Source organism: Pongo pygmaeus, chromosome 15, assembly GCF_028885625.2.
Source record: "Pongo pygmaeus isolate AG05252 chromosome 15, NHGRI_mPonPyg2-v2.0_pri, whole genome shotgun sequence".
Taxonomy (NCBI): Eukaryota; Metazoa; Chordata; class Mammalia; order Primates; family Hominidae; genus Pongo; species Pongo pygmaeus.
Genome location: NC_072388.2, coordinates 88,879,499 through 88,906,007, shown reverse-complemented (window position 1 = coordinate 88,906,007; position 26,509 = coordinate 88,879,499). Strand labels below are relative to the sequence as shown.

The following is a 26,509-nucleotide window of genomic DNA, read 5'->3' as shown; positions in this document are numbered from 1 at the left end:
GGTCAACATCTAGAGTTTCTCAGCAATGAAGTGAGAAGATGGTATCAGAGGGCCAATTTGGTCTCATTCAAATAAAAAAGCTCGGAATGCATGGCTATACTATGTATTCTGTCTTCCACTAATCAAGCCTACTGCATGGTATGACTCCACATTTGCAGACGTGATCAGAGTGTTCCTCATGCACCCTCCTCTCCCTGTTTCCTCTGTCTATGATGGAATAGCCTTACCTCTCCCTTCATGTGCCCAACTCTCTTACCCTCCTAACCTCAGGTTACCTGTTTTTTTGGCATACAGTGGCATCCCTGGCACCTAGCACCTCTGGTACAGCTCAGGTGCTGTGTAAATATTTGATGACAGAGTAAATGGACTGTGTTGTATTATTGTCCACCCTGGTGGTTCACCACACTGACTGAGCATCAGAAACAGAGATCTCCAGGCCCTACTCCCCTGCCTTTGGCATTTGAGTTTGTAGAAATGGGCCTATACATTCCTGTTGTAAAATTCCGCCACAGGTCACACTCATGTGAGAAACACGAGTTTCTCCTCTGAGTTCCTTGAGGAGGCAGACTATAGTTTCTGCCATTTCATTCCCATTTTGATTCTGGCAGAAATTAGATATACAAGAAATATTTGTGAATAAGAGAATTTAACTCTAGAGAAAAGTAATAAATAATAAATGAGAGGAAAATGCCATTTCTTCTGTTTGCAGATCTAAAACCTTGGACCTTTAAAGACTAATTCACATTACCCATACCAAGTTATAGTTTTAAATAAGTGAAATTATGTAAGTGCCCAGACCACCAGATCTGATAAAATTCAGAGCTCATTGTTATCTAATAATTTTGTCTAGGACTACTCTGCTTTATTTGCCTGATTTTTACAATTTCGTGATAAGATATTTGCTTTCATTATTACTGCCTTACCATAGGCCTTATTTTAAATTGTTTCTTAATAAGTCACAATCCACCACTCTTTTTTGAGTCATATAATTCTAGTATTTTAAACTACAGTTTCTTTCTTTGGGGTGAGGGATGTGAAGTGCTGAATAAAGGAGAACTAGTGTGAACTTTTGGTGTTGTCTCACCACCCGCACTTATGTATATCATATTTCTGTGCTCCAGAGAAAGCAATTAAGAGAATTGTTTTTTAACTAAGAAAACTATGCCATCCTGAATGCAAAAACCTCATCATTGACCAGGTACAGTGGCTCAAGTGGGAGGCCAAGGCAGGCAGATCGCTTGAGCCCAGAAGTTGGAGACCAGCCTGGGCAACATAGGGAGACCCTGCCTCTACAAAAAAAAAAAAAAAAAAAAAATTAGCTGGATGTGGTGATGCACACCTGTGGTCCCAGCTACCTGGGAGGCTGAGGTGGGAGGATTACCTGAGCGCAGGAGGTTGAGACTGCAGTGAGCCGTGATCACGCCACTGCACTCACTCTGGGCGACAGAGTGAGACCTTGTCTAAAAACAAAACAAACCCTTCATCATTTATAGCCTATTAGCCTGTTGACCTGCATGTTAGTTATCTGTGGCCGAGTAACAAATTTCCCTGACACTCAGCTGATTAAAACAATAAACATTTAGTATCTCTCCAGTATCTGTGGGTCAGGAATCTGGGAGTGGCTTTGCTGGGTTGTCCTAGTTGATGTCCTCTCTTGAAGTTACAGTCAAGGTATTGATCATCTGAAGGCTTCCAAGGTGGCTCACTCAGATGCCTGGCAAGTTAGTGCCTATCTGCAGGAGGCCTCAGTTTCTTACCACATGGCCCTGTCATCAGGGCAGCTTGACTGTCTTCACCACATGGCAAGAGAGCCAGGAGAGGGAGAGGCTAGAGGTAGCCCCAGTGCCCACGTTTAGGGGAAAGGCTGTCAGGCTCCACTCTTGAAGGGAGGAACATCAAAGCATTTGTGGACGTAGTTTAAAACTGCCACAGCCTGTACCATAAGATTCTGTTTGCTACCTTAGATGCTTTGTCCAGGGTCTGAAAGCATCTGTGATCCAAGTTATTTATTTAGTTTCTTCTCCGTGAGTAGAAGCTGGATATCAGAATTTCTGGTTTCTACTTTATTATTTCTAGGGCCTACTTTCTTTTTATTCTCTTGTATAAGATAGTGAGATACAGAAGTAAAAAAATCATGAAGTATTAGAATAAAAAGATATCATTTTCTCTCTGCACACCAGACTACAAACTTTTCCTGTCTAGACTATAATTCAGAACTTCTTGTTTCTGAGAAGCCTTCTTATTGAAGGTGGAAAGAAATTTAAGAAAGCTGCCCAGTTTCCAGATGAACTGGTGAGGGCCAATTCCACAGCATTCACCTAGGATTAGAGGAGCAAGTGCCAGATATGACAGAGCTTCAGAGAAGGCATCTTACAGTTACTCAGGAGCTTCTCCAAAAATGGAACCAATGACCATCCAGCATTTCATTGGTGATTTTTTTATAGGAACTTGCAGAAAAAAAAAAAAAAAAGACCAGGTCAGTAACAGCTATAAGCCCACATAGGGTGTTAAAGAAAGCAACCCAAAGGCATTTATAGTGAGCCAGGCATCGGGAACCATGTTTTTACATAATTACCTTGTTTCAAGTAAGTTCTCTTTGGATTCTTCACCCTCCAACCAGTCTTTCCTTCTTCGTGCATCATGATTATAGCACTTTTTGGTCTGTATCTGTTTGCCACTTGACTGGGAGTGCCCAAAAGGCAGAACTGTGAAATGCATCTTTGAATCCAGATGAGCAAGGCAATGCCTGGCCCTTAGTTGATTTTTATTGTTTGTGGTTGAGTTTAACAAGCCTGTAAGTAAATACCATTATCTTCTTTTTCTCTGTAAGAAAGATAACACTCAGAGGATTGGAAAACTTGAGTGCAGCCCATAGTTAGTAAGTGGCAGAGTTTGAGATTCAAAGCCAGGTCTATATTTTCTGCTTCAGTTTAGATGCACCCAGGAGAACTCTAGGAGGGAACTGTTTTGGGAGCCCCAAGTAGTATCCGTGTAGTTCTCAGCTAGGAGAAATTACTTAGGAGGCATTTCTGTCTTTGCCCAGAATGAATCACTGTAGTTTAAGAGACTGCCAAAAGGAAACAGTCTGTTGATTGGATAAAAGAGTCTTGAAAATAAGCTGGCTTTTGCAAACCATATATCTGATAAAGGTTAATATCTAAAATTGATAAAGAACTCATACAACTCAATAGTAGAAACACAAATAGCCCAATTTAAAAATGGGCAAAGGTCCTAAATAGACATTTCTCCAAAGAAGACATAAAAATGACCAACAGGTATATGAAAAGGTGCCCAGTATTATTAATCATCAAGGAAATGCAAATCAAAATCACTGTGAGATGCTACCTCACACCTGTTAGGATGGCTATTATCAAAAAGTTAAAAGATAACAAATATTGGCAAAGGTGTTGAGGAGGGAACTCATGTAGACCGTTGGGAATGTACGTTGGTACAGCCATTATGGAAATCAGTATGGAGATTTCTAAAGAAATTCAAAATAGGGCATGGTGACTCACACCTGTAATCCCAGCACTATGGGAGGCCAAGGTGGGCGGATTGCTTGAGCTCAGGAGTTCGAGACCAGCCTGAGTAACATGGTGAAACTCTGTCTCTACAAAAAAATACAAAAATTAGGCAGGTGTGGTGGCACGCACCTGTAGTCCCAGTTTTTTGGGGGACTAAGCCAGGATAATCGCCCAAACCTGGGAGGCAGAGGGTGCAGTGTGCCAAGATTGCACCACTGCACTCCAGCCTTGATGACAAAGCAAGACTTTGTCTCAAAAAAAAAAAAAGAGAGAGAGAGAAATTCAAAATAGAACTACCATATGACTCAGGAATTCCTTTTCTGGGAATATACCCAAAGGAAATAAAATTCACCACCACTTTGTAAAGATATCTGCTGATAATTGCAGCATTGTTCACAATAGCCAAGATATAGAAACAACCTAAGAGTTCATTGCTGGACAAATGGATAAAGAAACTGTGGTGTATATATACAATGGAATATTATTCAGCCTTAAAAGTGATCCTGACAGTTGTCACCACATGGATGAACCTGGTGGGCTTTATACTGGGTGACATAAACCAGACACAGAAAGCCAAATATTGCATGATCTCACTTATATGTGGAATCTAAAAAACAAAAACAAAAACCCAGTCAAATATACAGAGAGAATAAAACAGTGGTTACCAGGGCTGTGGGGGCATGCCAGCAAATGGGGAGATACAGGTCAGAAGATACAAAGTAGCAGATGTGTAAGAAGAACAAGCCTAGAGGCCTAATGTACAACATGAGCACTATGGGTAATAAAATTGTGCTGTATTTGGGATTCATGTGAAATGAGTAGATTTTAGCTATTTTTGCCACAAAAACAAAAAAATGGGTAACTGTGCAATAGTTAGTTGGAATATGTTAATTTGCTTTGCTATAGTAACCATTTTCCTATCGATATGTATCCCATAACATCATGTTGTGTATATTAAATATACACAATACAATGTATTCATTTATTGTCTGAGACAGAGTCTCACTCTGTTGCCCAGGCTGGAGTACAGAGGCACTATCATGGCTCACTGCAGCCTCAACTTCCCAGACTCAAGCAATCCTCCCACCTCAGCCTCCCGAGTAGTTGGGACTACAGGTGCACACCACCCTGCCCAGCTAATTTTTGTATTTTTTGTAAAGATGGGGTTTCACCATGTTGCCCAGGCTGGTCTTGAAGTTCTGGGCTCAAGTGATTCTCCTGCCTCTGCTTCCCAGAGTGCTGGGATTATAGGCATGCCACCATACCTGGCCTAACATTTATTTAAAAAAAAAAAAGGAAAGAAAAGAAGCTGTCCTATTCAGGCTACAAAAGAACTTTTGGTATTACCTGATATTCTTCATTCTGTAAGTGGGACACTGAAAATTCCTCATGCCTAAAGTGCTAAGGGAAAGTCCTCTTTTTTCTTTCCCATTTTTCCAGGGATTCTGACCTGGGTGATGCAGGAATTGAACATGGTATTTAGATAGGAAGTTGGAGCTCAGTAAATGAGGAGATTGTGTATCAAACCCCCAACCAAGTTACTGAGACTTCCTGATCACTCTTAAGAGGCCCCATTGCAAGAGTCTAGGCCCTAAGCTAAAGTAGTGGTGGAAGAACAGGTACATTCAAATGATATTTCATGTCTAAATCTACAGGATCGTGGTGACAGGATGCACAGTGGATGGACATGGAAAAGTTGAAGAGGCCTGGGATCCTGAGTGAATGGTAGCTCCATTCAGTATGGCAGGGGACAGGGGAGGAGGAGCAGGTGTGGGGTTCACTATGGGGGCAATTTGGGCTGTGTATTCAAGTATTTAAGGCGTCTTTTGGACAATTAGGGAAGATATTTTATCAAGAAATGTGCATTGAGGTTAGATGGCTCCATGAAAGAGCAACTGTCTGGGGACATCTGGGAGACAGCTGGATCATAGGGATGTATCTGATGATGTCCAGTTCATGGATTGCTGATACTGAGAACAGCCAACTGCTGCAGAGGACTTTCTTGGCTGTGTGCGGCTTTGTTGGGAATCTCTGCTGCTGTCTTTATAGCTTAGTATTCTGAATGAGGAGGGGAGCAATGGGCAGTCTCTTGCTAGTGGATGTGGAGAGGAGCTACCACATTGCCGTGTATGTAGGATGCGGGCCCCTCTCTCTGCCCAGCTCTCCTATGGGCCATTACATGGAGCTTGCTTTTACTCATTAGGATTTGGCAATCTTAAATGCCTCTTTAAAAAAAATGTGTTTGTATCTGCTTTGAGATGTCATTTTTTTTTTTTTTTTTTGAGAGACAACCACAAATTCATGCTTATCTTCTCGGGGGAAATACCTCTACTAAAACCATAGTTTGGCTTTTTCCATATGGGTGTTGATACAGATGGTTGTAATGAGACCTCTCTAATTAAGCACTTGCTATCTGACTGAATCATTTTAGATGTGCTGGCACTCTTGCTCTCTCTCTCCCTCTCTTTGATTCAAAGAGTTGTCCTGAGATGTAACACATTTAGCTGTTATTATAGTCTATAAACTTTCCATTTTTTCATTTGTAGCTTATTCTCTTTCTTGTGCTAATCTGAGAGCATAATTAAGATGTCTGACTTCAGTTCTTTCCTTACAAATATTGCCTAACTCTTCTGTCTTTAATTATCTGAAATCATTCCTATGTAAACAAATAACAATTGTGGATTGTACTACCTACATTCTTTTGTTGTGAGGATGTAAGTACACCCTTGTTTGTTAAATTACAGTCTTTTAAAGAAATTGGATGTAACATATTTTGTCATTTTGTATGATGCCATAGAAAACAAAGGATCACTTCTGTATTTTTATTCTTGGTATCCCTTTTATTTAATATTCATTTTAAGAGCCAGTGTGGCAGATGAAGTGAGGACAGGCTTTGGAATCACGTTGCCTTGAAAATCTCAGCCTCGCCATTTCCTAGTGGTGTGACTTTGGGTAAGTTGCTTAGGTGCCTCTCTGTGCCTAGGCTTCTTGGTGCATGAAATGAGAATGATGGTAATATTCACCTCACAGGATTATGGGCATTCAGTGACATAATGCAAGTTACGTGCATAGCACAATGCCTGGCACATAGTAGGTACTCAATAAATGCTAACAATATATATTTTTATATAGTAGAGGAAGCTTTCTTAACCAATTCATCAGATTAAAGGAAGCTTCCAGACCCTATGCCGAGCAGTCCAGTGAATGCCCGCAACGTGGTGAACTGTAACTGGCTTCTCTCTAGTATGCTCAGGCACTTCTACTCCAATTAGCTGAGTTTATTTGCTGCCAAACCTGTTTATGTTATTTGTTGCTTGTGTTTGTTCCCAAGCCTATTTGTGCCAGTTGAACTTGTTATTGTAATTATGTAATTTAATTAAATATCAGGCAAACAGATGGAATGTAAAAGTACAAAAAGACAGCAGCTTTTTCCTGAAAATGAACTTTGAAGGCTATGGGAAGACTTAACGAAATATTACTTATTAAGGTACCTGTAGATTTGTAGAGACTGAAAGGAGAGTGGTGGTTGCCAGGGGCTGGAGAGAAGGTAGGAAAGTCGAGTTGGGGTTTAATGGGTACAGAGTTTCCATTTTCCAAGATGAGGAGAGTTCTGGATGGGGACAAGGGACAGGGGACAGGAGATGGGTGGGTTGCACGATTGTTGCACAACAATGTGACTGGACTTAAAAATGGCTAAGGTGGTAAATGTTATGTATATTTTAATACAGTTAAAGCTTTTAAAAATATGTCACATTAGCTGCGGGTAAAATAGCTGTTAAAGATTGAGGTGTGTGAGGAATAAAACATCTAGGAAGAGTCCACATTGAGATTGTTTCCCAGTGGTCGTAAAGTTTTCGTAATTTCAGGAAACCAAGATAGGAAACTTATTTTAAGTTTAAAATGAAACATTTAACTTATGTACGTGTCTTGGGCCGGGCTCCTGGGGAACAGACTCACAGATGGAGATTGAGGCCATTGGAACTTGTCCTCCTGTGTTGATCAGACCTTGGATGTGGGCTGCTTCCCAGGGGAGGGGCATAACCTCGAACAAGGCAAACTTCTTTGGCTGAGCGTGAGTCTCAGGAGGTTCTTAGCTGAGAACAATCAGCAGGTAACACTCCAGCAGCTGGGGGATCTGAGTGGTACACTACAGCATCCACAACAGTGTGTCTCCATTTTGTGTGTGGTTTTCCCTTTATAACAGACTTTTAAAGATTAACTGATTAACTTCTGGTCCAGATTGCTTCAAATAAGAGTATCTTCACAGCTTATGCATAATCTTCTGAAGGTCTCATTGTATTTGATCTTCTTTGCATATGACAGTTGTCCCATCTATGATACAACAAGACTGCGTTCTCCTGAATCCTGTAAACTTAATCACAGCAAATAAACATGTGTGATGTGTTGGAAGCACAACTGATGTTAGGGCCTCTGTCCACTCCTAAGTATTTTCCAGTATTTATTTTGAGATTCATGGAACCAACTTCAGGTTTTCTTTTTAAATTTCCAAAGACTCTTTTGGCATTCATTGGTATCCTTTGGCATTCATTGGTATCCTTTGGCAAATTCTCCATTTTTGTACTAGAGGTCATCTTCCTTTCGTGCGCTATGACCTGTAGGTCTCTCTCTGCGTGTTCTTTGGTGACGCTTCCATCTGCTGCAAATAACTGCTATCCCTCTTCCTTTTACTTTAGCCTTTTGCCTTAGACCCGCATCTCTTTATGATGATCCCAAGCCTCCTGACTTGAGTGATGGCCAATCTCCAGGATGTCTAAATTTCATTTTGGGATATAGTCTTCCAATTCTTAAAACAGGAGCCCTGTTTATATGGTTGTTTTGTTTATTGTTAGATCCAAATTTGCTTTTCGTTTCTCTCAGCTTGCTTTGCCCCAAATTGTCAGTGCTAAAGGGGAAGTCTGAATCCCTTTGCCAGTGTGACCATAAATATAGCACAAAGATCCTATGATTACCCTATAGTGTCTGTTTTCCTTGAGCATTTTAGCATGTGCTGACCTTTTAGCAGGAATAGTATTCAGCCTCATTTATGCTTAGCCCTTCATTTAGCCAAGTTTTGTTGTTTCCTTGGTTTCAAATTTTATCTCTTTATGTGAACTGGGAGCTGAAGCCTTTCATTTGACTTGTGATCTTATACATTCTGGAAGCTCATACATGTAATCGTGGAACAAATAAAGCAGCTGGAGGAAATCTTTTCTGAACAAAACCCAAGTGGGGCATTTGGGTGCAAGCCAAGATTTCAGCAGCTACAGAGGGAGATGTACAAAGGCTGCCTATATTACAAAGCCAACAAATCACTTCTGGCCAAATGGGAATGTCCTATAGGTAATGGCTGGATAGAAGGTAAGGGACCTTTACACATTTAATTACCTGACCACAAAATAAAGTGTTTACTGTAACCTTCCACGGGCTGTCTAGTAAGTTAATTCCTATAATATAACTAAAGGTAGAGGAACACTGTTGGCTCAGTGGATGAGCAACAAATTGGAATTCTGAGTCTGTTCAGCCTGGGCCTAGGCCTCCCACTAAATTGCTGTGTGGTCCTAGGCAAGATACTGAGTGTTTAACTTCCTAGGGCTCAGTTTCTCCTTCCAAAATTAGGAATTATAATACAGATTTAGCTTACAGAATCCCAAGAAGCCACTAACCAACTAATAATAAATGAGGCCCTGTAGCGTGAAATCCTCTATTAACTTCCTCTTTTCCCTTTTTAGAGGAGAAAGTTAAATGTCCTACAGTGATCAAATAATTAAGTAAAATTTCACTGGACATTTTGACAAGATTGGTTATTGATTCATTAATTCATATACACACACATACATACATATCTGGACTTACACATACAAAAGCAAGGGCTTAGAATGGAGGTAGGTTTAAAACAAATGTAAAGGAGTTTCCCAAGTTTTTATTCATCTATTAATTCATCCAGGCAATGTTAACAATTATGCAGAGCAGCGCCTCTCAAACTTTATGTGCATAAGAATCACCTGGAAGGCCTTTAAAATGTCCCTCCTGGGCTCCATCCTCAGAGTTTCTGATTCGGTAGATATTGTGGTAGGACCTAAAATTAGCATCTAACAAGCTCCCATATGATATTACTGGTGAGCAGACCACACTTTGGGTCGCACAGTCTAGAAACATTCAGAATGCCAAGGTAAGGAAGACACATGGTGTCTATAAGGCAGGTAGGATTAATATTAATACTCCATGGTGTGCTAATATTAATTATACCATATCACTGTGTGTGTGTGTGTGTGTGTGTGTGTGTGTGTGTGTGTGTGTGCGCGCGCGCGCAGGACCATATGTTCTAAAATCATTTCAGAGAACATAGTATGTGCAGAAGCTTAGAGAACTGAAACCACATGACACATTTAGGAACGTGAAATTTGTATCACTGCAGCAGAGAGCACGTGGCTCGCCGGGAGGCAGGGGGTAGTCTAGTAGTGGTGGGGAGGAGAGGAACATGTGGCAGAAGAGATGCCAATATCTAGGTAGAGCTCTGATGGTAATTAGGGGGCTTGTGTACCCTAAGAGATTGGATTGCTTTCCTAACCTGAGAACAAGAGAAATGGCACAGAGAAAATAAAAGATTCACTAGAGTTCTCAAGGTGGTAGAGTTAATGATAGCATAGAATTTAGCTAAATATAATCTAGTTAACCCATTAATCCTGCTGAAATTACACTTCAGTTGAAAGTTAATCTCTTGGGTATCTGGTTTCTTCATTTCTGGTCATTTTTGTGCAACATGTGATGACTTATGTGTTCTTAAATATGACCTGTTTTCCATTATTTTCTAGGTTCTTTTTCTGTCCAACGAATAGTCAGCCAGTAATCCTTGTCCAAAATTGATTATAATAATGAACAGGTGGAATACCAAGATCTTAGCAATAAGAGTATCTTACCAAAATAAAAAAAAAACAGATTTCATTATTACAAAAGCAATGCATACTTATTATGGAAGCTACAGACAAGCAAAGAAACCTCCCACAATCCCACTCACATTTAGAAAACCACTGCAAAACCCCCTGGACACTAACTTCTTAGATTCTTTTCCATGTAGATGTGCATTCTTCCCTACCAAAATAGATTACACCATCTATGTTTTGAAAACTAGTGCAGTTCATTTACACAATCTGCCAATTGTTGGACATTTGTACTCTTCCAATCTAATTCCCATTGTTTCACATTTAGTCTGTTCCAAGTAATTTCCCATGGCTGATGCCTAAACTGAAAGTGAAGGGACAGGAGTCAGCCAGACAAAGATGGTGGAGTGGAGGGATAGACATTCTAGGCTGAAGTACTGCCCGGGCACAGGCCTAGAGGTGAAGCAACCATCACATTTGTGAGAACCGAAGGATGTACAGTAAAGCTGGACCATGGAGGGTGAAGGGTAGTGGGAGTGGAGGTTCACAAGGTTAAAACATTGGAACTAATAGCCTGCAGTTGGATATCCAGGGGACTAATTGGCCAACATTTATTTAGGGAAAAAGTAGAGGGAAAAAAAGACAAAAAGAGAAAAAATCTGCAGCCGATAGGAACGTTATTCCTTTTCAACCAGAATGCTTTATTTTCATTTTTATTTATTTATTTTTTCTTGAGACAGAGTCTCGCTGTGTCACCCAGGCTGGAGTGCAGTGGTGCCATCTCGACTCATAGCAACCCCCGCCTCCCAGGTTCAAGCGATCCTCCTGCCTCAGCCTCCTGAGTAGTTGGGACTACAGGCGCTTGCCACCACGCCCAGATAATTTTTGTATTTTTAGTAGAAACGGGGTTTCACCATGTTGGCCAGGCTGGTCTTGAACTCCTGACCTCAAGTGATCCGCCCGCCTTGACCTTCCAAAATGCTGGGATTACAGGCGTGAGCCACTGTGCCCAGCCTCAACCAGATTGTTTTAACACAGTGTTGCTTTCACCAACTTGATTTGGACTAAGTTGGTTTTGGCAAATGGCTTTCAACCAAATGATCTATATACAAATTAAGAGGATTTGGGGGCTTACTGGATCAAGTGCTGTGCTGGAGTTGACCTATGCAGGCTCTCAAGACATTTCTGCCCATCTTTTCAATAATGTCACCTTCATAGCTTGAAATCAGCAAATGCTACAAATCAGAGATTTTTTTCATTCGACCCAGTTCTGCAGCACACCACTAGATGTAGCTGAGTGAGAGGGAAGAAGTCCAAAATAAATGTCCTGGGTTTTGGCTTGGGAATTGAACACTGAAGTCATATATCGGTACCAAACATCATAAACTTTGGAGTCAGAGGACCAAGATTTGAATCCTAACTGCCATTTTTCTGCCATTTCAAGCAGAGTAATTCTCTAAGCCTCAGTTTCCTCATATGTGAAATGAGGTCACTAATATTTAACTTACAGGATAGTGATAGAAATTAATCCTTGAAAGAGCTATTATGATTATTACTGCAATAAAAGGAGAAGCATGAGGGCATTCAGTTGATATTTTAATATGTAAAGTTTGAGTTACTTTGGGAGAGCTTAGGTAGAGAATCCTATAATAACAACAATAGCTAACATTATTGATTGTTAACTACGTGCTTTACATACATTATTTTGTTTAATCTTCCAAAGAACTGTATAGTGATATGATTGCTCTCATTCTGAACCTGAGAAGACTGAGTTTTAAGTTAAGTATCTTTCTCAAGGCCAGACAGCTGGTAAATGCAAAGACAATTTGAAAGGTAAGTCTGTCTGAATTCAGAGTCAGCATTCTTTTTTTTTTTCTTTCTTTTTTTTCTTTTCTTTTCTTTTCTTTTGTTTTTTGTGAGACAGAGTTTCTCTCTTGTTTCCCAGGCTGGAGTGTAATGGTGGAATCTCAGCCCACTGCAACCTCCACCTCCCAGGTTCAAGTGATTCTCCTGTCTCAGCCTCCTGAGTAGCTGGAATTACAGGCATGTGCCACCATGCCTGGCTAATTTTGTATTTTTATTTTTAGTAGAGATGGGGTTTCCCCATGTTGGTCAGGCTGGTCTTGAACTCCTGACTTCAGGTAATCCGCCCGCCTCTGCCTCCCAAAATTCTGGGATTACAGGCGTGACCCACCACACCCAGCCTAGAGTCTACATTCTTAACCAGTGTGCATATGGGCCTCCACTCAGCAGAGACATCTGAGCTACATGGTGTCAGTTTGTGAGTGTTCTCAGTGGTTTAAGTCTTAGGTTTGAATGAGGTAACACTGGAGGAATCTATAGAATCAGAAAAGCAGAAGGCAAGGATGCAACTCTGGGCAACACTGAATTTGAAGGTGAGGTAAGAGTTTAGAGAAAGAAGGGATGATTAGCAGTTTTGGATGCCACCAGGAGATCAAAAAGGGTAAGAATTTAAAAAGGTTATTTGGATTTGGCAATATAAAAAGGATTGATAATTTTAACAAAAGCAGCTTGGGCAAGATAAGGAAGGCAAAGGCCAGATTGCTTTGGGTTGAGAAGTAAATTGGTAATGAGGAAGTGGAGAAAACTGGTATAAATTCCTTTTGAAGAATGAGGTGCTAAATAAGCTACTTGGAATCCAGGGAGATATTTAAGACATAGATGTGTTGGGCAGAAATAGTAGAAGTAAAGGAATATGATTGAAAAAAGCAAGACCCTTCCTTAGATAGGAGAGATGGGATCCAAAGCCTGGTAGAAGAATTATGACTGGATTGACGTCAAGGTTGGGCTTTTTAGGTTGGGTGTGATAGAAGATCAAGGAGGCAGAGAACTAAAGACAGTCATCAGTATGACCAAAGTCATGGCATCGTAGGCTGCAGACTAGGAAGAGAATAATTAAAACCAGGAGGCCATTCATAGACTTAGAGAATGTAGAGGGGCCAATGTCCTGGGAGTCTCAAAGATGCTGAAGAGAAGTTGGGAGTAAACGAAGAATTGAGTTGTGAGTACAGGGAGTTGTGCATGGTATTCTTGATATTGATCAATTCATGTTCAGAGAAGCCTGGGTAGCTGATGATGTCCCTGGCCCTGCCATTAGAGATCAATTTTTGAAGCGGAGTGAAGGTGAATTCATCAGAATTGAAGAGCTGAAGGGACTAAACATGGAGTCGTGGTTGAGACCTTGCACTGGTATCCTTTTGAGTTCCCAACTAGTAAGACTACATCTTTTTAATAATACTTTGTTAATAATCCAAATGTTATGTCTAAAGAGGTCCTTCCCCATTATGATGGAAACATTCTTCATGGTTAGTGACGTTCTTTCATTGGTGTCCAAGAAATCTGATAGAATCTTCAACTTTTTCTTAGTATGTTCGTCCTGAGATTGGTAGGGGAAGTGTCCTGGGTTCATTTCTTCTTCTTCCAGAGGATGTACAGCTTACACTTTCAGAAGTATAATGCTAATAATACTAATAGCTGTCATTTGTTAAGCACTTACTGCATGCTAGCCACTGTGCTAAGCACTTTATGTGGATTATCTCTTTATACACTTATAACTCCGCAAGATAGGTGCACTTTCTCTGTGTATTTTATGGATGAGGACTCTGAAGATTAGAGAGGTTAAGTCCTTTGCCCAAGGTCACTCAGCTTGTAAACAATGGAGCCAATATTCAAATCAGGGCAATTTGCGTCTAGAACTTGAGATACTAACTCTGTAAAACTGCCTGTCGATGCTGGGGAGACCTAAGTCAGCCTCATTTTGGAGGTTAGTGTATTCCTGTTTGTGAAGGAAGAGGAAAGCAGCCACCCTGGGGCCCCTGTCCAGAGACGCACAACTCCACCCAGGACTCCCGACTGCGCATCCGTCTCCCCGTTGTCCGTCTTCAGCCTGCTTCTCCCTAAAGCACAGAATCACAGTGTCCTTTGGGCATTCCATCACCCCATACAGTACTGCTCACCTAAGACATTGCCCTTCACTGCCAGGGGCAGCATGAGATGTCTTCCCAAAGCCCCACAGAAGTTAATCCTCTGGGCACTCCTTACAAGAGAGCTGAAGAATGGCATGAGAGCCGTTTCATTCCACTATTGACTCTTGGAAATACCAGAGGGTTGTTTCACATAGACACATCACTGTGATGGCACTTGGCTGTTCAAAGTGCAAGGAGGTTGTTGTGCTGACGTCGAAATCTTAGTTTGAAACCTTATTTCAAGAATGCTTAGAAAGTAATATAAGAAGTATGCAAGGAGAAGAAAGCATTTCTTTTATAATGATAAAATGAGTAACTCAATTTTAAGACCTCCTTGAAAATCATATTAATTTGTTTCTAAATTAATTTGCTATTTACTGAAAGCTACTTTCAGAAAATGATACCTTGTCCTGTGGTATGCCTAACTCTAACTTTTATATTTAAATGATCCGTTTACTTGGATGAACTCATGATGCATATTCAGAAAGTACTGATGGAAGAGAAATGGATGAGCACATAATTTAAAAACTGTAATATGTTAGGTATTTCTTTAGCTTATGTTTATTAACCAAATGAAGACTTTTTAACCCCTATTTGCAAGAGTAAAAGAATATGTCACTTCATCATGCAAAGTGTAAAACAACAAAACAGATTTTTTTACTTTTAATGTTAGATATATTCCTAAACAATATCAATTTATACCAAATACCTAATCCTTATAACCCCGCCCCCTCCCCTCACTGCGTCCTCCAACACACCCATGGTGCTAGATACAGAGCTGGAAGTCCCCCTGGCAGTCTACCTCATAGTGTTCCAGAAACAACACCAAGGAGGGTTTACCTTACTCCTGATCATGGGGCCTGAGGCCAGAGGGCTGATACCCAAAGCCAAGTCCCAGAAAGAATTACAAAAATGAGGCCAGGAAATTGAGTTCCAACCAGGTCTTTGTTAAGGCCTAGGTGTTAACACCCAGGGATTGAGCCGAAACCAGGTATCAGGTGTGGAGATGTGGCTGGGAGGAAGTGACTGGGAAGGCTGAGAGTGAGGAAGGTTGGGGGAAGTGTTAGCCATGCAGAAGTTGCTTAGCTTGGATTTCAGACATAGGGCCAGTGCCCCAGGCAGCATTGTCACAGGCATCTAAGCTGGGTAGTGATGGCCTTCCATATATTCATTCATCCACCCAGCAGTTCTCTGTATGTGATCCAGGGCCGCCAGGGGTCTGTGAGGTCAAAACTGTTTTCACAATATTAAGGCACCATTGACATTTGCATTGATGGTGCAAAAGCAATGGTAAGTAAAATTGTATGAATTATTTCATTCAATTTTAGCCTGAAGACAGTAGCAAAAACCATAGTCATAATCATTGTATTCATCACCCCCTTGCCCTCACAGTTTAAAACAATTGTCAGTCTCACTTAAGAATATTTTGAAGGAAATATTAAAAAGTATTAATTTTATTGTCGCAATCCCCAAATGCACATCTTTTTAATATTCTGGGAAGTATCCATACAGCATTTCTGTAATACACTGAAGCACAAAGATTGTCTCCAGGAAAAGGATTTCATGATTGTTTAAGTTGAAATCAGAAGTGGCCACTATTTTACTGGAATACCATTTTTATTTGAAAGAGTGACTGACGGACAAACTACTGTTATTCAGCCTTTAGTATTTGGTCGACATTTTCTCAAAACTGAACGGAGTGAGCCTGTCATTTCAAGGAAAACAACTGACAGTATTTGTTGCCAATGATAAAATTCAAGCTTTCAAGTGAAATTTAGAATTTGAGAAACTTCTGTTCACCACTGTGAGCTTGACAGTTTCTCAATACATGAAGGCTTTTCTGATGAGTTCAGTGGTGATATTAAATATGGTTTTTATAGTGTATAATGAAATGTGCTAACGTTTAGAAGATCCGTTTAAGTCAGTGAATAAATATTTTTTGATGACCAGTGTAAGATGTTACAAAATCATGAATTTTGCTTAGATAAAAGATCCATTGCAAGTATAAGATGCCCCAATATATGTTAACATAATAAAGTATGAAAAGTTAATTGATATGTTTTCAAATTCTACACTGCAGCTAGTCTTTAAGAAAATACCACTTACTGAGTTATAGTGTAGCACAAGAGTATCTACAGTCATCTGAAAAGACTATGAAAATACTCCTCCCCTTTTTAACTATGAATCTATGTGAGGCCATATTTTTCTTTATATACTACAGCCGTATCTCTACAAAGGAAATTCGGAAGCAGGAGAGAATCTAGCTACAATTTATTAGGGAATACATGTAAAAGACTTACAAAAATGTAAAATCATGATATTCTTCTTACTTTTGTTTTGCAAAATGAGTTTTCTTAAAAATATGTTTATGTTAAAACACAAATAACTTATTTTAAAACGAATTAATATTTTAAATTTTTCTCAGTTTTAATATTCATTTCTAGTATAGTAAATATTGTTGATATAACCTACATGAACAGAAGTTTCTAGAGTTCTCAGTTTTTAAGAGTATAAAGAAATCCTGAAGCCAAAAAGTTTGAGAACCACCATTCTGGTACATAGAGACTATTATATAGTGGGCTTGGGCTGGTGTAGAGATAGCATTGTGTACTAGACAGGAGTGGACCTTGCCCGTGGAGCTAAGTCATCTACAGCTAAATAGATAAGTCCCATAAAGTGTGGTAAGTGCTGTGATAGGAAAAGCGCAGGGTGATATGGGAGCACCTCACCCTGTTTAGAAACTTCCAGGACTAATTAATGTCTCTCTGCTGATTCTTAAAGGATGAATAAGAGTTATCCAGGCAAAAACAGAGTGATTCCTCTGGGTATATGGAAACTCATGTGCAGAGGGCCCCATGGAAGAGATCATGGCTCCACTGCAGAAATAAGAGGAGTGTAACCTGAGCACAGGGTAAAGGGGGATGGTGTGACAGAAGCTGAACTAGAGGACAGCAGCCACATCACGAAGGGCTGTGTGAGTTCAGGAGGCAGGACCTCCTCCGAGGGGAACTGGAAGATACTGGGAGGTTTTAAGACATGAGAGGGATATTATATTATATTATATTATATTATGTTATGTTTTATTATGTTATATTATATTATATTTATTTTTTGAGACAGTGTGGCACACTGTTGCCCAGGCTAGAGTGCAGTGGCATGATCTCGGCTCACTGCAGCCTCCACCTCCCGGGTTCAAGCGATTCTTCCACCTCAGCCTCCTGAGTAGCTGGGATTCCATGCTTGGCTAATGTTTGCATTTTTAGTAGAGAAGAGGTTTCAGTCTGTCGGCTAGGCTGGTCTCAAACTCCTGAACTCAGGTGATCCACCTGCCTTGGCCTCCCAAAGTGCTGGGATTACAGGCGTGAGCCACCACGCCCCGCCCAGATTACATTTTAGACAGATCCCTCTGGCCATAGGGAATGGATGTCTAGAGGCAAGGGAGACCCTCTAGGGGTCATTGTGGCAATCAGAGAGCTGATGGAACCGGGACTAGGATATGGCTGAAGTGTTGGAGAGACATGCATACACTTAAGAGAGAGGTGTGTGGAGAAGTTTACAGAACTAGGTAAATGGTTGGGTGTGGCTAGAGAGGGAAGGATAGGCATCAAGACTGAATCTAGGTTTCAGGTTCAGCACCTGGGAGTCATGATACTGTTCACCAGCAGAGGGAACACAGGCGGTGCAGGTTTAGAGAGAAGGAAGAGGAATCTGACTTGAGTTCCTGTAGGGTACCTAGGAGGAGCTGCCCGGTCAGCACTCCGATGCATTGTTCTGAAGCTCAGAAAGAGCATCTGGACTAGAGGCACAGAGGAGAGAGCTGTCAACACAGAAACTGTAACTGAAGCCATGGGCTGAGTGAGAACGCTCAGAGGGTTGGAATAAGAAGAGAAGACTGTCTAAGAGACAACCCTGGGGGTACCAACATCTAAGGGATAATTAAAGAAAGGAGAGTGTGCAACTGTCCCTGAAAAACAGTAAACAGTGCCCAGAGAAGTAACAGAATCCAGACTATGTGGGCACTGAGGCAAGGGGAATAGAGTCAAGAAGAAAGGAGGGGGCGGGGTCAGCAGTGACAAGTACTGCCAAGAAGTACAAGGAGGATTAAGATGGTCTTTTTGACTTAGTAACGAGGAGGTAGTTGTTGAGTCATTGACTGCTTCCAGAACAATATCAGTAGAATGGCACGCTCCAGTAAGTTAAAGAGTGAGGGAGAGGGGATAGCAGATTGGGGGTGCGGGGGGAAGAAGAGAGTAGTTGAGGAAGAGGGAAGATTAAGGCGGTAGGGGAGAGAGAAAGGATGGGGAGAGAGGGAGGTTGAGATTACTTTCACTCAATGGGAAGGAGGCAGTAGAGAGAGAAAGCTGAAGACATAAGAGAGAAGGGGAAATCGTTAGAATGGGGTGTTCCAGAAGAGTCAGGCGGTGAAAGGACTGGGGAAAATATGGAGAGAAGCCATGTCTCCAACGAAGAACCAAGTTCCAATCAAGGCATGAGGTGAAATGAGCATTAGCTGAGGCAGATGAGGATGTGTGATAGTTTAACTAGGAAATGGAAATTCCATGGTACTCAGTGGAAAGGTTCAGGACGAGGAAAGTAGTGGGAATTTAGATTAAAGGAGAAAAAGCACAAGGCAGTGTGAGGAAGAAGACACGGGAGACTGGAAGGCCAGAGGGACTCCCCAGAGTGCCCAAGCATGGCAGTTTTGTGAGGAGACAGGTGTGTGCAGGGAGCTGTAGCTTATTTTAGATATTGGTAACTTAATTACAGCAGTCTCATCTTTTTACACAATGATGCATTTTATCACAACCTAAAATTTATTCTCAACAATAATATTCTTTTTAACCAAAACATCATTTTCTGACCAATTCAAATTATTCTTATGTGTTTCTGTTGTTTACTTTTATGTTCACCAGGTTAAATCTTCAGTTACGCCACTGCCATTAAGAGATCCCTATGTAGAAAAATCTATTCATTATGAACACATTTATTGCTTCATTGAATTGCCTATTTAAAATGCAGAGAACCACAAATAAAATGTAGTGCTTTTCCATTTTGAAAAAAAGCGGATGAATGAGTACTATTTTCTTGAATACATCATGTTTGTCTTACATAATTAACATTCCAGATTCATAGGCCGACAGATGCCAATCCTTGCTTGTTTTGATATTTGTTGCTCAATGGTCATTACTGAAAGAGATGCCTCCTAAGACTTGAACATGCTGTGTTCTGCATCAGAGGAAATGATAAGGCAAATGTAATGGAGATTATTGCTTTTGGGGGATAGTTAAGTGATGTCCAAAATCTATTTCTCTAAGGTTAATTATGCAAAGTACAAAACAATTTCTTCATTGCAATTGTAAAATAAAATATCTCAAGTATCTTCAGTATAAGCCTAGTCTATAAAATACTTCTAGATTCCAAGTTTATAGCCCTCTACTAAATATTTATTGTATTTAAGACATGGGTGTTTGTTCTAGAAACATGCTTTAATGTCATATTGCAGTTTTTCTAGATTTCTCATATTGAGAAATCTGAATATACTTGTGTTGAATATGTGTAAGCGTAGACTACAGTATAGTACAAGGGCACTTTTAAGTGGCAAATCTATGTGGAATGCCTAGTGGATCTCATCTGGAGGTCAGACTTGACTTTGTTGCCTTTTGACTCAACCAGGCCATTTGAGCTGTGATAAGGTTTGGGTCTGCCCAAATCTCATATCCCACCCAAATCTCATATCCAATTGTAATCCCCAATGTTGGAGGTGGGGCCTGGTAGGAGGTGATGGTTCATGGGGGCAATTTCTAACGGTTTAACACCATCCCCCCTTGGTACTATATAGTGAGTGAGTTCTCACGAGATCTGGTTGTTAAAGAATATGAAGCACCTCCCCCCTTCCTCTCTCTTCCCCCTGCTCCGGCCCTGTGAAGTTCTGGCTCCCCTTTTGCATTCCACCATGATTGTAAGTTTCCTGAGGCCTCCCCAGAAGCAGAAGCCACCATGCTTCTTGTATAGGCTGTGGAACTGTAAGCCAATTAAACCTATTGTCTTTATAAATCACCCAGTCTCAGGTATTTCTTTATAGCAGTGTGAGAATTGACTAATACAAGCTGCCTACCAAACCACCTCACTTGTTTCCCTCTTGTTTTTATTCTTCCCATCATGACCCCAAAGAGACCTCATGTTCCATTTCTTAACACATATAATGGATCCTCTTGTAAGTATCTGGGCTGTGGCAGACTAACAGAGAGACCTCCATCCCCAACACCAGCTAATGCCCCAGGCTCACAGTCTGACCACTCTGTTAGAAAAAGAAGCCCCTCCATTCTCTCTGGTTGTCCCATCCCCATTCTACTTTGCTCTTTATTTGTTCTGACTCAGCCTCCACCCTTCTCTCTCAGACTTGTGAAAGACGTTCCTGGAATCCTTTTTTCATAGTAAACACACCCACGTCCTTAACTGGATGGTAGAACATTGTACCTGCCTTCTTGCCTTAACTGAAATTTGACTCTTCCCTGAGAGCTTTTCCCAGTTGAGAGAATCCTGCTCCAGAAGCACAATGCTGTTCGGAGTCCATTGTTTCCCACTCTGTTGTAGACCCTACTGTTTTGATCATCCTGCTATCTGACTGATTTGTCCTCTGTCCATAATAATGTCAGTCCACTAACCTCGTAGTCACCTATGTCACATATAGCCTCCCCCAAAACTCAAAGCCCTGCCATCATCAAAACTACTCAGTCCTTTAGATTTTCATTTCTTTCACATCATCAATTCTAGTGAATTTATCTGTGTTACTTTAGCTGCCTGCTTCCTTAGCTATACCCTGGATCATTACCAGGAAACACATCATCTAAAATACCACATTGAAATAACTCTTTTTTATGAGTCAGGATCTCTGATATAATGTTGGGTAGTAGAAATGATAGTGGACATCCTTATGTGCTTTTAGCCTTTTTAAGGAAATGCTTCTAAAGTCTCACCATTTAGAATGATGTTGCTGTAGGGTTTTGGTGGAAGCAAAATGCTTTTGTATTCCCAATCTGCTCAATTTTTCCATTATAAATAGCTGTTGGGTTTCTTTGAATATTTTTCTACATATGTGAAATGCTGTTATTGTTTTTCTCCCTTAATCTGATATTTGCAGCATTAAATATTTTCTCTCCTTCTGAAATTTCTTTAAGTTTAATGTTAGCACTTTCCCTTGTGTCTTCTGTGTCTTTTTGACTTTCCTTTCAGGGTTTGTTTGTTTTTTTTTTTCCTTTTTATCTCTCTGTACTGCATATTGGGAGATTTCCACAGTTATACGTTCCAGTTCATCAAATCTCTTTTCAGCTCTGTCAATCCTGCTAATTATATATTTTTTCATTCTAGGACTTTCAGTTGGTTCCTTTTCATTTCTACCTCTTTTTATTTCACAACTTTCTGATTTTACAATCTTGCTAGTAATCTCTATTATGACTGAGGATTTTTAAAGTCTTTATTCAGAGTGTTCTGTAGTACGTATTTCCTTGGATATGAATCTCCCCATTCATTGAACTGCTTTTAATCATGGTGCATATCCTTTTGTAATTTTCTTTAATTAAGAGCTTAACTTCCCTACAGATTTGCCCTATAAAGGTTCCTTTGGGAATTGTCTCAACCCCAGGCCTATGAATTCCTCAGCTCTGAAACAATTCATAAGTTAGGCATAGCTTGGGAATCCTACTGCAGGGAAGTGATTTCTATGCCCATGTGAAATGCAGACTCAGAGCCTAGTTATATATAGGTGTCTTATCTTCATCTCTAATCATAGGTAATTTTGGGCCTTGACCCTCACTGAAAAAAAAGAAACTGATATCACCCCCACAGCTCCCCACCCCACCCTTAGATTTATGTGGAGTCATGCTCAGCATTCATATTCTTTTCCCTTTGCAGATATAGAAACCTCAGACCCCATGTCTTTTCAGCACCTGCCCCTACCTCCAATCTCACAATGGCCATAGTCTTACACATCACTACCAGCATGGGTTTATTATCCTTTTTTATTCACAGAGACTTTTCTTTCTTGTTTTTAAAAATGGTTCTATCAGTCAGGGCCCCAGCAGAAAACAATATTATTCAGATACCTAAATTCAAGAGATTTGAACGAAGGGACTATTTACAGATATAAGGCCAGGAATAAAGCATACAACAAGGTCGTTTGAGGTGCCCAGAGACTAAGAACAGCAGGTTCTAAAAGGGCAAGGGAGGAAATGTTATTACAGGAGCCCAGGAGAGCTGGAGCTATTGAGAAGGGGCTGCCTGGTAGAAGCTGTATCTGGAGGAAAGTAGCCATTACCAGAAGGAAGCAGGGAGGCTACAGGAAAGAAATATCCCATCCTCTCTTCTCCCACACTCCAATTTCTTGCTAGAACTTCTGTTGGCCAAACCTAACTGGAAGGGAGCCCAGATAATGTGACCCAGAAGGGCACAGGGCAAGGCAGAAAATTGATTGGATGGATATGCAAATAGAGAATAAATAGTATAAGGCTTATGTGGTTTAAATAAATAGTGTATCTGTTATTTCTGTATGTTGCAGAGGCCTAAGGATTTTCAGCAAGTGTTTACTCTGCCATGTTGACCAGAAGTCTAATAACCCCTCCTCTGGCCTCTTAGCAGCTGACTCCATCATTCAGGCACGCCCCTCACCTGTGCAGATTCTCAGGCAAGTGTATCACTCTGTCGCCCAGGCTGGAATGCAGTGGCACAATCTTGGCTCACTGCAGCCTCCACTTCCTGGGTTCAAGCAATTCTCCTGCCTCAGCCTCCCAAGTAGATGGGATTATAGACGTGCGCCATCACACCCGCCTAATTTTTGTATTTTTAGTAGAGTCGAGGTTTTACCATGTTGGCCGGGCTGGTCTCGAGCTCCTAGCCTCAAGTGATCTGCCCACCTCAGCCTTCCAAAGTGCTGGGATTACAGGTGTGAGCCACTGTGCCCAGCCATGTCTATATATTTAAACATTATAAATCAAGGTAAACTATTAAATAAAATCTGTTTTATCTTTCTACCCTGACAGATATACATTAATAATGAGCTAAAAGGCAGGAGTTTTATTTGGGATTCATCAATTTCCTGGAGGTTCATGTGGAACATTTATGGCACAGGGGAGTACTGACATCTGGTCCCTAGCCCTGCTCCCGATGGTGAAGAGCCTCACACACTGTGTGGACACGCCGCCCCCAACATCCATGCTTAATCCACATCCCCTTCAAACAACCACTCTGGGCAGACCCTCAGGAAGAGGCTTGCAAAGATACTAAAAGCAGCCTCAGGGCTGTGTTGGAAGGAAATTCTAGGGTCCCAGGTACCTGGAATGTGGTGTAAAAGGTAAGGGGTATGAGCTTTGGATGGGCATATCTGCTGGTCCAATAGAGTCCTTGCTCCATGGAAGGACTCTAGAGCAAAAGATGAGACTGAGCCTAGCCCTCTAAAATGCAGGGCCCAGGGCAGGGTCCCCTCTGTCCTGAGTCTTATGCTGGGCCCATTACACTTGATTTTCATCAAGACCTGCAGTCCCTTGACCATCTGTGTTTTCTCAGACTGTAAACCTCTTGTGGTACTCCCTTCTTTCCCTGTCTAGCCTGGAGCCTATGGCCCCTCATACTCCTAGCAATGCCCTCAACTTCCTAGCACCCTTGTTTATCCGTTACTCCTGCCTAGCAAAATCTTAGCCCTGGGCCGACTCGACTCTCCATCTTCTTGCTTTACGCTTAGGTTGTTGAGTGTCTGCAATAAAAATATACAGGTTAGGCCAGGTGCAGTGGCTCACACCTGTAATCCCAACAATTTGGGAGGCCGAGGCTGGCAGATCACCTGAGGTCAGGAGTTTGAGACCAGCTTGGCCAACATGGTTGAAACCCTGTCTCTACTGAAAATACAAAAATTAGCTGGGCGTGGTGGTGGACGCCTGTAATCCCAGCTACTCAGGAGGCTGAGGTGAGAGAATTGCTTGAATCCGGGAGGCGGAGGTTGCAGTGAGCCGAGATCACTCCACTGCACTCCAGCCTGGGCGACAGAGTGAGACAACATCTCAAAAAAAAAAGAAAAAAAAAAAAACACACACACACACACACACACACACACACACACACACACACACACACACACACAAGTTGACCATCCCTAATCTGAAATCCAAAATGCTCCAAAATCTGAAACTTTATGAGAGCTGATGTGACGCCACAAGTGCAAAATTCCACACCTGACCTCATGTGACTGGTTGCAGTCACAACTTTGTTTCATAAACAAAATTATTGAAAATATTATATAAAATTACCTTCAGGCTATACATATGTTTATAAAGTATCAGTGAATTTTGTCTTTACATTTGAGTGCCATCCCAAGATATCTCATTACGTATATGCAGATATTCCAAAATCTGAAAAAAATCAGAAATCTGAAACTCTTCTGGTCCCAGGCATTTCAGATAAGGGACCTCAGCCTGTATCAATCAGCAGTGTAAACATGCTGGGCCTCTGCCTCCGGGCATCCTGCTGTGTTCTCTCAGGCAGCTCTTTCTGGTTTCCACAGAAGCACTTTCAAACCTTTGCCACTTTTCTCAGGCTCCTGCCCCATTTTCCCTGTCACTCTCAGCAAATGGCCTTGCCTCCTATTTCTCCAAGAAAATAGAAGTCATCAAAGCATAATGTCTTTTACTTTCTGCTTCCCTCTGCAGTTACTATACACTGTTGGTAAGGATGAGGGTGATGGAGGATGATGGCCAACTTTCTTCAGCACTACACTGACCGCTTCATTCTGGTCACAATGGCAGGGGTACTATTTCCGCTATCCCCCAGCCCCAGACAAATCCTTCCACCATAGCTTTGGATTCTGCCCTTTTCTACTTCCTCTGGTCCTAACTGCATCAATTATCTTCTCTGTCTGAAGCTCTGCATTAAGCTGCAGTCACTTCTCTACAGTCCACTGTGATTTTATTTCTGCCCCAGTAACTCTGCTGAAACTGCCCTGAACCTCTTTGCTGCTATCCGTGGGTACTTCAGTCCTTGCAGTATTGGGCACTCGAGCCTACCTTCTAAGCATGCCCTTTGCCCTGACATCCATGCACCTTCCTACTTTCCCGAACAGCTTTGCAAGTCTCCTTCCCACAAATGTCTTCCGCAGAGTTCTGCCGGAGGCGGCTTCCCTTCTAATTCCTTGCACTCCCAGTGCCTTGCCTGGAGAAGGGGCTCAGTCAGTATCAAATTACATATGCAAATCCAGTTGCCGGTTGCAAATTCAAGCAGTTGCAATTCAAGCGGTTGCAAATTCAAGCAGTAGACTCATAAGTCTTTAAAAGTTTAAACAAAAAGTTTTTTGTTTTTTTTTTTTGAGACAGAGTCTCACTCTGTTGCCCAGGCTGGAGTGCAGTGGCGCAATCTCGGCTCACTGCAACCTCCGCCTCCTGGGTTAAAGCGGTTCTCCTGTCTCAGCCTCCCGAGTAGTTGGGATTACAGGCAAGCGCCACCATGCTCGGCTAATTTTTTGTATTTTTAGTAGAGACGGGGTTTCACCACATCGGCCAGGGTGGTCTCTATCTCCTGACCTCGTGATACGCCCGCCTCAGCCTCCCAAAGTGCTGGGATTACACGCATGAGCCACCACACACGGCCACAAACTTTTCTTTAAGGGATACATATTTCCAATTATAAATGATGTATTACTTATTGCAACTGGAGCCCACTGAGGGGAAAAAATCATAATAGCTTATTTCAGAACTAATATGGCTATATGTTAGCAACAGAAGTGGTGTAGCTATTTTATTAGAAATACAATAAAGAGATTACTTAGCAGCTGTCTCCCCACACCATCATTTCATTTTGCTCTGTAGTTCTTGGCAGAGAATCTAGAGAGAAAGAAAATAAATTTAAGCCACACAGTGTTCTCCTAGACTAAATGATTTCTGCAGTTCTGAGAAAGAAACCTTAAAAAGACAATGGATGTTCCATGATTATTGAAAAGAACATTTTCAAATTTTTTTCCCTGGATACATTTGATTAAACATTATAGCCTTTTCCCTTTCATATCTTGTAGTAAAGCTTCTCTTACTTAGTTCCATGTTCCATGCTCAGAACTTGAGTGCCACACACCAGCCTAGGGGCCATA

The 26,509-nt window shown here is 41.3% G+C and overlaps 1 protein-coding gene across 13 annotated transcripts in view; it reads left to right on the top strand.

The window, feature by feature from the left end:
- The window catches only part of EFCAB11 (EF-hand calcium binding domain 11), a 180,771-nt gene that overhangs the window by 92,890 nt on the left and 61,372 nt on the right, over window positions 1–26,509 (top strand). The window contains exon 6 of one of the 13 annotated variants that reach the window (XM_063651985.1): window positions 5,180–5,249. The exons of 11 other annotated variants lie outside the window; for them this stretch is intronic. In XM_063651985.1, the coding sequence (XP_063508055.1) occupies window positions 5,180–5,246 (67 nt within the window). In that variant the 3' untranslated portion in view covers window positions 5,247–5,249. Of the gene's footprint in view, window positions 1–5,179; window positions 5,250–6,385; window positions 6,477–26,509 lie in introns of all 13 variants that reach the window. One more of the 13 variants, XM_054449882.2, reaches the window with a different exon arrangement.